At 38.9% G+C, this 12629-nt stretch overlaps 3 protein-coding genes across 3 annotated transcripts in view; all 3 read right to left on the bottom strand.

Moving 5' to 3' along the window:
• Positions 1–481: 481 nt before the first annotated feature.
• Positions 482–4708, bottom strand: LOC116292697 (cytochrome P450 4F5). Its single transcript, XM_031700085.2, has 5 exons — positions 4476–4708; positions 3675–3916; positions 3009–3290; positions 2178–2670; positions 482–1759 (listed from the first exon to the last, which is right to left on the bottom strand). Exons 1-5 carry the CDS (start codon positions 4627–4629, stop codon positions 1533–1535), a joined length of 1398 nt encoding a protein of 465 aa, XP_031555945.1. The 5' UTR covers positions 4630–4708; the 3' UTR covers positions 482–1532.
• A 3111-nt stretch (positions 4709–7819) lies between these two features.
• Positions 7820–11352, bottom strand: LOC148912218 (uncharacterized). The gene is made up of 2 exons (XM_089028301.1): positions 10394–11352; positions 7820–10201 (listed from the first exon to the last, which is right to left on the bottom strand). Exons 1-2 carry the CDS (start codon positions 11024–11026, stop codon positions 8231–8233), a joined length of 2604 nt encoding a protein of 867 aa, XP_088884427.1. The 5' UTR covers positions 11027–11352; the 3' UTR covers positions 7820–8230.
• LOC148912217 (uncharacterized) overlaps positions 11076–12629 on the bottom strand; it is a 1820-nt gene continuing 266 nt past the window's right edge. Inside the window, exons 1-4 of the mRNA XM_089028327.1 lie at positions 12267–12629; positions 11738–11838; positions 11167–11416; positions 11076–11110 (exon numbers count right to left, since the gene is read on the bottom strand). The exon at positions 12267–12629 is cut by the window's right edge and continues 266 nt beyond it. Coding sequence (XP_088884453.1) covers positions 11076–11110; positions 11167–11416; positions 11738–11838; positions 12267–12629 — 749 coding nt within the window. The remainder of the gene's footprint in view (positions 11111–11166; positions 11417–11737; positions 11839–12266) is intronic.

Genomic DNA, 12629 nt, shown 5'->3' with positions numbered 1-12629 from the left:
GCTGGGTAAATTCTCCAGCATGCGCAGGTAAACTTTCAGTGGACCTTCCTTTTCGCGAGCACAGGCAACCCAACAAAAGCGAAGCGGTCAAGGAAGGAACACAGGCTCCAAGGGCGAAATGGGTGGGTTCAGGCACGTGACAGGAACGAAACAGTCAAGATAACTGATAGAACAATGAACTAGAAAATAATAAGCTGATAGAAAATCTTTCGATTTTGCAAGTTACATAAAAAGTACAGTAGATTTTTCAAAATGTTTTGTGGTAATTATCCAGTAGTGGGATCCCTGTGCATTCAAGTAAAAACGCGCGTGCGCGAACATTGCATGGGCGCCATTTTTAAAGTGTACAAAGATCTACAACAGCTGTTCTGCTCCTTCTCCATATTTAACAGTTTAAAATCATCAAACAAGGTAACTTTTACATTTTAATACATGTTTTTCACGTCAGGGCTTTTATATTTGAATATACGACATGCAAATATGAAATTTAAAGACTTTTATTCCATGAATTTATTCATTTATTCCGGCAATTTTTGCTTGATATTGTAAAAACCTTATAAGCAATGGAGTTATGAAAGGTTTCGCTAGGCGCGTCGTTTTGCAGATATGGTTTTTATAGAAAAAGGAAAGCATATATTTGGATGGAAAACGTTAAATTCATATAAATATCCAAAATGTTTTGTACTCAAAAAGTCTAAATATTCTGTTCGAATGATACAGGTCGTTTAGACTTAAACTTCTCTCATTTCTGAAAATTCTACCTCTTTGTCTTCAAAAAATATTGTCTGAATGCTCCCTTGGAGTTTGTTTACAAATGAGCTCAAAATTATGTAATGCATACCATACATATCCTTCATGCATGTTTTACTGAGAGGAAGGTTTGCAGGAACATATAATATCCAGAATTTCCCCATATGCAGTGGTTTGGGTGCTGGGTCTCTGATCCCCACCAAACAAAACACTCAACTAAGACAAAAACTAACATTGGAAAGGGAGTTCACTGGCACACTAGCTAGGACCTCCCAAAAATGCTCTTGGTTTGATTAACCTGACTATATTTATAATTACACAACCCTGACAAGGAGCTTAGGCAACCTGCAACAAGCTATGATTCTAAAGTTGAGGTCTGGATTTTTGGCTCCTGTCAATCAAAAACCTGAGGTTTGGTGCTGTGTTGGTCATGTACTTATGAAAATGGGTGAGTGATAACTGTAGTACTACTGTATGAGCATTTACCCTTCCTCAAATTACACTGCATGACAATAGAGGCTTTGCACCATCACGTGATGGCAGCCATATTAGATGGCAGAAACAATATGATCATTTTACATAAGAATTCAATTTCCCAGAGCCATCTGTTCAGCCATCTTGTTCTGCCATCAAACCACAGTCAGCCCAAGCTGTATTTTGGGTTTGGCACATGATGGTTCAAAACCTTTATTGCATAGTTTGATCTCTCTCTCTCTCTCTTGTCAATAGTTTAGGTAAATTTACTACGTTAGTTACAGCTAGTTACAGATTTGTTTATAGTTTTAGCCTTTTATTTTGGAAATGAGAAGATGCAGTGAAGGGTTTGGTCGCACTGTTATCTGTATCACTGGCTTGAACTCCATACCAGAACACTCTGTGAACACAAAGTTCTTCAGAAGAGTGGCAAGTACTGTCTTGATCTCAGCCAAGGCAAACTTGTTTCCAATGCAGGATCGTGGACCAATGGAAAATGGTAGAAAGATATTGGGAATATTGGATGGCTGACCATCTGAGAATAGAAACAAAAAAATGTAATTTAAGTAGAGCTTTATTGTGTAATAATCTTATTAAGTGGTACCTCTATTAAGGACAATTTTGAGACCTTGCCTGGCTTCCACTCAATTAGCCATTTTGAGGTTGCCATTTTGAAATTGCATACAACCTGTGAAATTTTTAAGTGTTTCAATTGTTCGTTGATCTGTAAATTCCTTTCATTACTGCGGACTGTAGTCAAGTTCTAAAGAATAATTACACGCTGATGAGGCTGAGGTTGAGTAACGGTATCTGTGAAATGGCCTATTATTATACAGAATGATGAAGGGATGGCAGGGGAAAGACTAGAAAAGAAAAAAAACAGTCCCAGGAGAACCCAGATGGTGTGGGTTGTGTCTGATAGTACAAAAGGTATAGTATAGATGGAAACTAACCATTTTCTTGGAATCTATCTGGTATGAAGATGTCTGGATCTTTCCAGTACTTGGGCAAAATATGCGTAGTCTGTATACCTACAGCTACTGTCGTACCCTTTGGTATCAGATACCCATCGATAACATCATCTTCTATTGCCTGTCTAACCACATGATATACTGGTGAATGTAGCCTTAAGGATTCCTTGACAATGTTACCAAGAAATTTAAGCTCATCAAGTTTGCTCCATTCTATGTTTAAATCTTTTCCAAGTACAGCAAAAACTTCTTCTCTGGCTCTTGTTTGAATTTCTGGATTTTTTGAAAGCTCGTACAGAGTCCAAGCTAAAGCAACACTTGATGTTTCATGGCCAGCTAAGAGAAATGTAAAGACTTGGCTTCTCATTTCTTCCACATCTTTTTTACTTGCACCATCATAGTGTTCAAGAAGACGATCCAATAAATCCTTCTTTTTGGTTTGTGATTTGGTCGAATTCATTTTTTTATGGATAACCTGTGATGACAGACAACAAAAATATTTAAGAATAACTTGTAAGTAAAACTTGTAAGGTTTAGGCTAGTAGTTTAAAGAGGCTGTGGGTTTAAAGCTGTATGCATACTGTGGAATATTCAATGTACTTATACAACACATACTACATATCTTGAAATCTAAATCCTACCATTTTACAATAGTGCTCTAAACATGTCCTCATAATTAAGTTACTAATTAATTTCCTGTCAACTTAATTCTTAGTTCTCTTTTTTATCTGGTACAGACTACCAATCAACTAATTTTGTCAAATAATTTTAATTTCCGAACCAAGATTTTAACAAACATAATTGGAATTTTACCTCTAAAACTATTTCATCTGTGATTTTCATTGCATTTTTACTTTCAGTGTAAAAGTACTTGTAAAAAGGAAATAGTTTCATGAGGAGAAGATGGCTGAAGTTAGTGACTTGTATAATGGAGGTAAATGCTTTGGCTAACTGATTGTCTCCTGAAAAGACTGAATCAAAGTCATAACCAAAAGCACACTTTCCAATGATATCCAAGGTACAGTGGTTAAGGTCTTTTTGTGCTTCAATGTCACAGAATCCAGATGGTGAGGAAGAAAGCTTATCAGTCCAAGTCTGGTAAGAAAAGAAAAATTGTTATATGGAAATGCAATCGACCTATAGCTAATCAGTGTTGGTGCAATGTTTTCCCACTTATTCTTGGCAATGACACATTTTCTGTTCTGGAAAAACATTGTACCAAGACAAATTAAGTTATTAAGACACCCAAAAAGAGAGGTAAACTTTATGATTTTAGATGTACAATAATGGTTTATTGAAATTTTTTAGAAAATAATCTGAAAAACAAAAACAAGAAACAAAACCACTGTAACAGATCAATATTTTATTGACAAACAAACAAAAACAGCTACAACAACAACAACAACAAAACAAACTCCATTTCCAAAATTTGAAATCTTTCTTTTAAAACTTTATAGCTTGGATTATAAAAAGACTCACTTTGACTAAATTGTGTGCCACCTGTTGAAACACTGCAACCATTCCTTTTAAGTTACTGTAACTAAAGGCGGGAGAAACCATTTTATACTGGCGCACATGATCGTCATGGCTACAGGTAAGAAGTCCATTGCCAACACTTGGTACGAATGCTCTGATGTTTTTAGTTTTGACATATTTATGTCTGTGTGTGATGAGAACATGTTTAAGGTTCTGTGGACCTGTAACATTGACTCTTGTTCCACCTGTGTAAAATAGTTGTACAACAGTAACATATCAAGGCGTGTATGGGTTGATTTTGACCTCCCTTATGCCAAGGCACATCCATCGTCATCCCTGCATGTACAAACTGGTCATGCCAGATGACTGTTTTAATGGGTGACAAGGGACTTACTCAGTCTTACACATTCCAAGCAACCTTGAATAAAACCATCTTTTTGATCATTATAATGTGAATAATGAAGCTAAACTAAAATTAATGTTACTTGTGTAAAGCGTAAGGAGATAGGTCATTCCAAGATCCAAGTATAGCTAGAATGACTTGTGGTTCTGCTTCTTATTCTCGTCAAGAGCATGGACCTTAGTGTTGAGACTGATTCAATTTACTTTGTATTCAATGAAACCATGTCGGAATGACCTATCACCTTTTGGCGATGACAACGTTTATTGAAATGTGTATATACCCATACAAAATTCTCTACTCTTCCCATCCAGGGTTATATTTAAACACACTCCCATAGGTTTCAGTCCATTCTTTCATAATATTTATATGATCCTTTCTCTTGATAAACAACAACATATTACCAATGATCGGTAGGCCTGGAGGCCCAGGTATCTTGCTTAATGAAGAGTATCTGAACTGGATCGTTCGATATACAATCCAAACCAGTATGAAAGTGATTAGTGCAGATAGTAAAGTTCCCCATGAAGAGCAAGCAACGAACAAAGAACCAAACATTAATATAGTTGATATTAACTAGTTAAAATCCTGTGTTTTTGGTTAATTCTTAATTAAGTTGTCAGTTTATTCGCTGAAGTCACTGAACGTTCCATTTCAAGCAGGCGTTCCACGACAATACACTCGTACCCAGGCCAACCATAACCAGGTGGTGTGTGAATTCCCTCCCCTCAAACATATATATATATATATATATATATCGAGCAAGCACTTCACCTACAAAAAAAATATTTCGCAACCTGTCCTTTCAAAGAAATATCGAGAAAACACCAAGAAATTGCGTCCAGGGATTGTTATGAAAAAATAAATATCGTGCATCACAAATTCATGCAATCCCTACCCCCTCGCGAAAATGGCTATTCGGGGAGGGACTGATCTTCCCCATTCTCCAGTCCCCTCCCTGGAGAGCCTTGTTCACAGGCTATCAATTATCTAATGGTCCATCTCTCAGTTATGGAGAATAATATTATACATTTTACTTACTATCTCACTCTAGTCATTGGCCGAGGGCCCTCAGTTAATCCAAGTGTGTGAATTCGACATATTAAATATATGATATTACATATATAACATTTATCGCGTCAAGTTTATTGAAGGTCAAAATGATGATAGAAATACGTTTGTTAGTTACTGTAGGAGGTCTGGGTACCAGGGCTGTCCCTTCCAATAGCGCAGCGCAGCCATGACGTCATAAAACGAAGACAAAGGCGAAATTCGGACAAACGTATTTAACAAACTTACAAGTTTACTTTCAGCAAATAATTTTCACAGCCGATCGCAGTTGATTTTAGTTTACATGGGTTATTATTGTAACTTTAAGTAAAAATAATAAAATCGGTTCGTATAATCCTCGTAGCGGTTAAACAGAATGCAATGTTTGTCCGAATCTTTAAGCTATTTTTAGAATCAGCGCGCTGCGCTATTCGGAGCCAACAGTAGAGTTTTTGACTGGTCCTGTCTGATCTTTTAGAGGATCCTGGGTATCAGGACTATCGGGGGGTTGATGCATGATGTCCACTGCCCCCAATCCTAAAAGAATGCATCGACCGCTAGTGATTCTTGGTCCGGGAAACGCGAAACGTACCTGGGAGGTTGATGGTTCAGTCGAGAGGCGTAGAGATCGACCTATGGCCTGTAGAGCTTCTGGCAAATGGATCTGAAATATTCCTTGTTCCACGTCCATTCTGTGCGAGACTCTATCTGTCGCGACGCTGTGTCTGCCTCCGAGTTCTCTACTCCAGGAATATGTTGGGCAGTCAGTCATACCCCTCTCTCTAGGACCACAGACCATAGTTCTAGTGCTTGACTCATCAGAGAGGAGGAGCGAGTCCCTCCTCTCTTGTTGATATAGGCCACTGCTGTTGTGTTGTCCATCCTTAAGTGGATATGCTTCGTTACTGGAGATGGTTTCCCTTGGAAGACGAGTCTCAGTGCCAGAGTTGCAGCACGTAACTCCAGGGTGTTGATATGAAGCTTCTTCTCCTCCGGGTTCCAGTGACCTCCTGTCGATGTCCCTTGATAATTTGCTCCCCATCCCAGTTTTGACGCATCTGTAAAAATCGTCATGTCGAATGGCGAAAGTTGTAGTGGTTGTCCATTGAGGCGATCCGGTTCCGACGACATCCACCAATCTAGGTCTGTCTGGGCCTGATCTGGTAATGTGATTAAGACCTGCAACTTCTGACCATGCAAGGCAACTGCTTGAAGATGCAGTCTCTGGAGTCCCCGGTAGTGTAGTGGTTCTACCCAGACCCCAGTCTGCGCTGCATTGTTCATCAGTCCCACAAGAGAGGCCAAGGCCTGTATTGTGGTGTTGGCATTCGTCTGTAGTTGACGGCATGCCTCTTTGAGTTCGGGTAATGATAGTGTCATCGTCCTCCCCGAGTCTAAATGCGCACCCAGGAACACCATGGATCGTGTTGGGTTCAAAGAGCACTTCTCCGCTTTCACGAGGAAGCCCACCTTTTCCAGGAATTGCACCACCTGTCCGAATAGTACAAGTAGCCTCTGCTGGTGTTGGTGTAACAGAAGCATGTCGTCGATATACATCACTGTCCGGATTCCCAGCGTACGAAGGGTGGCTAATACAGGTTTTTAGGATCTTGGTGAAAGCTCGGGGTGCAGAAGACAGTCCGAATGGGAGACACTGGAATTCGTATGTCTTCTCCTGGAATATGAAGCGCAGATGCTTCCTTTGTGGTTGGCAGATGGGTACTGATTATTTACACTTCCGGTTGACGTCGCCTTCTTAGATTTTGCGAATCTTAAAGTCCCTATTAGGGAGTTAAGCTTTGTAACGATTTAAGAGAAGATGTCTGTAAAAACCAGACAATCGTGGCAAAGCTCAAAAAATAGATTTTGCTCATATTTTAACCATAGATAGACCATAACATGAAACAAATCATGAGGTATTTTGTTTGAAAAAAAATTGCATTTTTTACGAGAAAATCGCGAAAAATGAAATTTCGTCAAATCGCTGCTTTGAGACGGTCAGATTTTAAGTCAACTTTGGTGGCCTCGTGTGGCGAACTTAAATACTCTTATGACTTCAAACCTTCTTAAAATTGTTAATTGACATCTTAAGTTTAGTCCAAAGGCTTTATAAAAATTTCTAGCTACTTTTTGATATTATTTTAAATTTATTTTAAAGTTATACTTTACGCCTTATGAAAAATAGTGTAAAAAAAAAAAAATATTTTACTATGTGCTACCCAAAATTATTCAATAATATTTCGTATACTTAAAGTCAAGATATCAAATATATGACTATGAAAAAAACAGCTTGGGTAAATGTGATGGAGCGAAGTTATGGAGCTTCGAACTTTCACAAAATCGTGCTTCGGTCTAAGGTCTACGGTCGCCTAAGATCTGTCAAATCGTCAAGTCGCAACTAACAATTTGCATCAACAATCACGGGTTTTTTTCTTTTGCCGGCAAACTGTCTTTAAATCAAAACAACAAAAACAAAAACAAAAACATATTTTGCCATTAAATTTCGTAGATTTCAACAACTTGTAGCTATAAATCTTGTAATTTATATAGTTCATATTTAGCCCGCCAGCGCTGGATAATTTATGCACAGGACTTCGATTAAATTGTAAACACTTTTTAAATTGCGGTTTTCCTTGTATTTGCTGTCTTATTAAAAATATATTAGTTTGATTTCTTTAGGGAATATGTGGACGATAAATTCGCCAATTTTCTAAAAAATATATATAAGCTTCGAAAGAACCAAACCCGACATTTGTTGATCGACACTAAGATAAGGATGGCGGCATAATTAACATGTAATTGCATTTGCGTTCCTACAAGGCCCCTATAATGTACACCCCGAGAACGAGAAGGTATAGGGCGTGCACGCGGGTGAGGGATTTGACTACCCTCTCAGGTAAAATGCTACAAACATAGGGACTACATTTCCCTTATATATTTTAGCATTGGATTCAGATTACTTTTATTGGAGTGATCATGCGGATTCTACTTTATGGTAGCTAGCTTCGATCTTGTAATAATTGCGAATAACCAGAACCTGTATTCTTTTTTTTCTAATAACGTCACTTCCTTACATACCTGAAAACGGACGTGCTATCAGTTGACAACTTTAAATATTAGACGTTGAACAACTACAGGTGGCGACCAATTTCTCGAGAAGATCAACATATGGCTTCTTTCGCTTTATTTTAATAGAAGATATGTCCAGTTCCAACGAGGTACACATATCTTGTAACATTGTAATGGAAAAGTTTGATAGTTTTGACTGAGATGCCATTTTGCAAATGTCGTATGCTTGAAACATAATTGGATGTTGAACAGCTACCTCGTACATTACTTTCTTTCTTAATTCTTGTAGCTCATTTTCCACGTCTAGTTGGTGTCGTTCTAATTCTGAATCATCATCCCCATCATGGATGTCGACTTTTTTCTTTGCCGCTACGCGCGAGAAAAAACTAGATATCTGTTGTGGCGTCAAAAACTCGTTCTTCCCAAACAAACGAGCACCGTCCTTGTTTCTAGCTGTCCTCATCGCCTTTGAAACGGTTGACGGGTTGGCTTTTTGACCTGTCCGTTCTCCTGTTTGAAAAACTTTGATCAGGTAATTTCTTTGGCTGTCGGTGAACCTCTTTTTTTTAGCTGTCGTCTTAAGTGCCCAGCCCATCGGTAGTGCTTTTGCATTATCCAGTGGTTGGTTCATTTCTTTACCGGATTCAGAAATAGTACTAGCTCCATGTTCCAATTTGTTTGCGTATAGGTTCATCGCCTTATCGTACAGTGTTTCATGCTCTATCACGTATTTGTGTCGTTCTAGATCGAGATGGTTTTCCAGAGGATGGTATCTCTGAAATGACCGTATGCACCCCTCCTCAGGACAGGAATACAACATTTCGTTATCATCTTTTTCTTTTTCATCATCATCACCTTCAGAAGCAGCTTCGACATCTTTGTCATCACCTTTCCCTCCATCGGCTTTTTTGGTTATCTTTGTTCTTAAGAGGGAATTCTTTCTTGCCTTGGTTGCAACGAATGCGCCTGTTGGGCTTTCGTTTACTGAGATTTTGTTCAGCTCAGGCAAGTTTTTGGGTAAGTCGAAACTACTCCATTGCAAGAATTTCCCAGGTCCAACTCCGTACGCCCTCCAAACTTTGATTCCTTCAGTGTCGTATTCAATATTGTTAATGAGACTCACGCCTTCCCATTTCACTTTTAAGTTTACAGAGGGTTGCGGGCCACAAAGCGCTACTACTACACCACTTATGCCACCACAAGATTCTATTGCGCTCTTCATTTGTTCAGCGGTTTCGATATCGTTGCCTGCATTTAAATACATTTTCATATGATTCTTGATCAATGCCGCCTTACGATCGCAACTTCCTTTTCCACCTTGTGGATCTGAGAAATCGATGCGTCTAAGAGAGATATTATGCTTCATAGCTACTTGGTGAATAAGAAGCAGAGTTGATGCTGAATGATAACATCCAGCATTGTCTTCTTTTAAATACACGCTTTTCACAACTGGTTTGACGTTTTTCAACTCTTTAAGTATGTCATCGAAAATAGCCAAAATTGCAGAGCTTTCCTGATTGCAAGATTGGAATGGATGAACAAATGTCAGCATTTGCATTTCACCATCAGCACTCTTTCGAATAGCCACGGTAAGGTGCCAAGAGATTCCCCTCTTACCGAACCAGTCTCTTTGATTTTCTCGGTACTTCCTTGGCAATAATTTCATTGCCCAATCTGATACTAGCAGAACAGAGTGTTGATCTAAGGTCTCAAGAATTTCTTGTCTCGCGGAATCTTGGTTCACGTTTCTAAGGAGATGAGCTTTCCAAGCACTGATACTATGTACTGACGTTGACACTATATACTCCATTTCTTCTCTTTCTTCCTTAGAACACTCGGCTTTTGCAAGAACTACCTGTAGTTCATCCATAGCAGCAGTTAGAAGATGGCATCTGTCACACTGCATATTGTGCTCATGATCACAATCACCAGTAAAATCGTCATCATCTGGGTCACTGAGTGCAAAAGTTCTACAATGATCGGCGACCATTGAACTTTTTGAAACGTGGACCTATGAAGAAAGAAAAACCAAATAATTAAGAATAAAACAAATAACACTATACAAAAGGCGTAGTCATCGTCCCGTCTGTATGTTGAATTTTCTCGCGTACACATGATGTAAGTTGATTTTACTCTAGTCTCGGAAAAGGCGTCTTCTGTTGCTTTAAGGTTTTTTCGTATAGTTATTTCAAATTTGCTTTACCTTGTAATCACATTTAAGGTATCGTTTGGCAAGTTTAAATCTGTCACTTAAATCTTTGGTCCAAGTAAGGCCCTTTCCACATTCATCTCCAAGTTTATCGATCCCATTTTGTAGGTCGTCAAAAGCATCTGCTCCAACTGCAGAAAAATAGTCTAAACCTTGCAGAGACTTGCGGGTGGATGCCGAGCACACGTTAAGGACTCTCCACAAGGTGCTGCGGCTCATTGGCTCAAATCCTATTTCACTACAGTAGCCTTGATACTTTCGGATTATCTGCTCTGGTATCAATGTTCGAACAACATTGGGGATCCTTATTTCTGCATCACAAGAAAGCCTAAGTGTCTTTTCTCCAAAAGGCAAATCTTGCACTATGTGAGTGCTCGTTATAAATGAAAGAAAGTGATCGAGTTTCTCTTCTTTCACACACATCCTAGTGTTATTCACAGGTGGCAGTGCTGTGCCTCGGCCATGCAATAATATGTGATGCCTAGCAATGTCATAGCGATATTTAGTTAAGGTTGGTATCCACCTAAGCAAATCTTTAAAGCCAACCTTATCAGCCATTATAGATAGTATCTGGCGACGAGAACTCCAGTGTTCTGCGTTATTATAACATTCAGACAGGGCCTCCATTAATGAGCAATCAACGTTAGAACCTTCAAACTTTTTTTTATCTAAGTGATTAAACAGCTGGGCTGATTCTCCTGGGGCAATTTCCTCGAGACACGTATGAACCACTTGTTGCGCCTTTCGTAGATGCAATCTTTTAGTACGCTCCGACGCATTATCCCATGGAATCGTCAGAGTATTTCGGACGGGACTTATGTCTCTGGAACTAAGATATTCATTTAATTTTGCTCGCGGAGATTCTTCTGCAACAGGAGTAAACAAAAGTGACTCTTGGCTTGGCTTGTAAAGGCTTTTTGGAGTATCTGGACTAAAGCATTCATTATCATCTATTTGAGTGAGTGCTGGACTTGCAAATACTGGTCCTAAAGACACCTCTTCGTCTTTGTTTTCTTCCTAAAGATAGAAACAACCAAAATTATCAGTTCTACTGCTCATTATTTTTTTGGCATAGGCATTCTGATTATCCCTTCTTCTCTAAATCTTTTTTTACAAACAAACAAACAAACAATTGTATGTGTGAATAAAACTATGCCGTTTCAGAGTTTTAATTGAATTGAGAAACAATAACCTCAGGCGAATGGTTGGGATGCCTGTGTTTGTATCGCCATCATATACTAATCGACGGCGCAGGGAGGGAGGGGCTGAGGGACTAAATGAATGCCTTAGATTGATTATCGCATTTATCAGCCGATTACATCAATATACAATCCATACCAGTTTCAGATTACTCATTTCAATGGTGACTTCAGTTTCATGATTATCGTCCTCTTCTTTTTCCATTTCCCTTAGCAGTTTTCTACAGTTGACGCAGACACCTGACAAAAACCAGTACTAGACTGAGCGACTGAATCAATTTATTAAATCAAGAGAAAATGAACTAAGAGAAGGAATCCCCGTGCACCATCATGTGCACACTTTGACGCTATTTTTAGAATCATTGATGCTATTTTTAACTCGTTACCATGCCCGCGCGATAATCATGCTTCCCTTTAATGCTTCGTTTTAGGACACGAAAAGCGCCATATTTCGCTACGTTCACAACAAAAACACAGGCTTTTGATTACTGCAAGACTGGAAGCCGCCTACCCTCAAGAAATCAACCAATCAGGTTCTTCGCTCAAAATATTTCCAAGCTAAAAATAGCATCAAACTGTGCACATGATGGTTACAAGGCTATATAGGTAGGATTCCTTCTCTTAGTTCATATTCCCTTGATTAAATAGAATCGACAAAAATATGTTACCTGAGCCAGGTTGAACAAAAACGCCAGTCTTCTTTAAGATAAATTGCGCATCTCTTTTACCGATTCCCCTTTCACCCTTCGGCCACTTTCTTTTGCCTTTTCCATGATTAGAGATTTGCACGGGTACTCTACACCTTGTAATAAACTTCCTTGTCCAACCCAGCCCTAGTTTTCCGCGATGAAGTGCACAAATCGTCCAGGTTTCGATATCTTTGGGACGTGTAAATAATCCAGCTCTACTTAAAATCAGATCTACTTCATTCTCGTGTCCAGAAAATTGAAATAGATTCTCATGACTAGAAATCTCCTTTTTACATGCAACGAAAGGAATCACTTTACAATATTTGTGACGATCTCTTGGAT

Source organism: Actinia tenebrosa, unplaced genomic scaffold (assembly GCF_029948245.1).
Source record: "Actinia tenebrosa isolate PJP-AT-01 unplaced genomic scaffold, QUT_ActTen_1.0 PGA_scaffold12__29_contigs__length_12842862, whole genome shotgun sequence".
Lineage (NCBI taxonomy): Eukaryota > Metazoa > Cnidaria > Anthozoa > Actiniaria > Actiniidae > Actinia > Actinia tenebrosa.
This window is presented reverse-complemented; position numbering and strand designations above follow the sequence as displayed.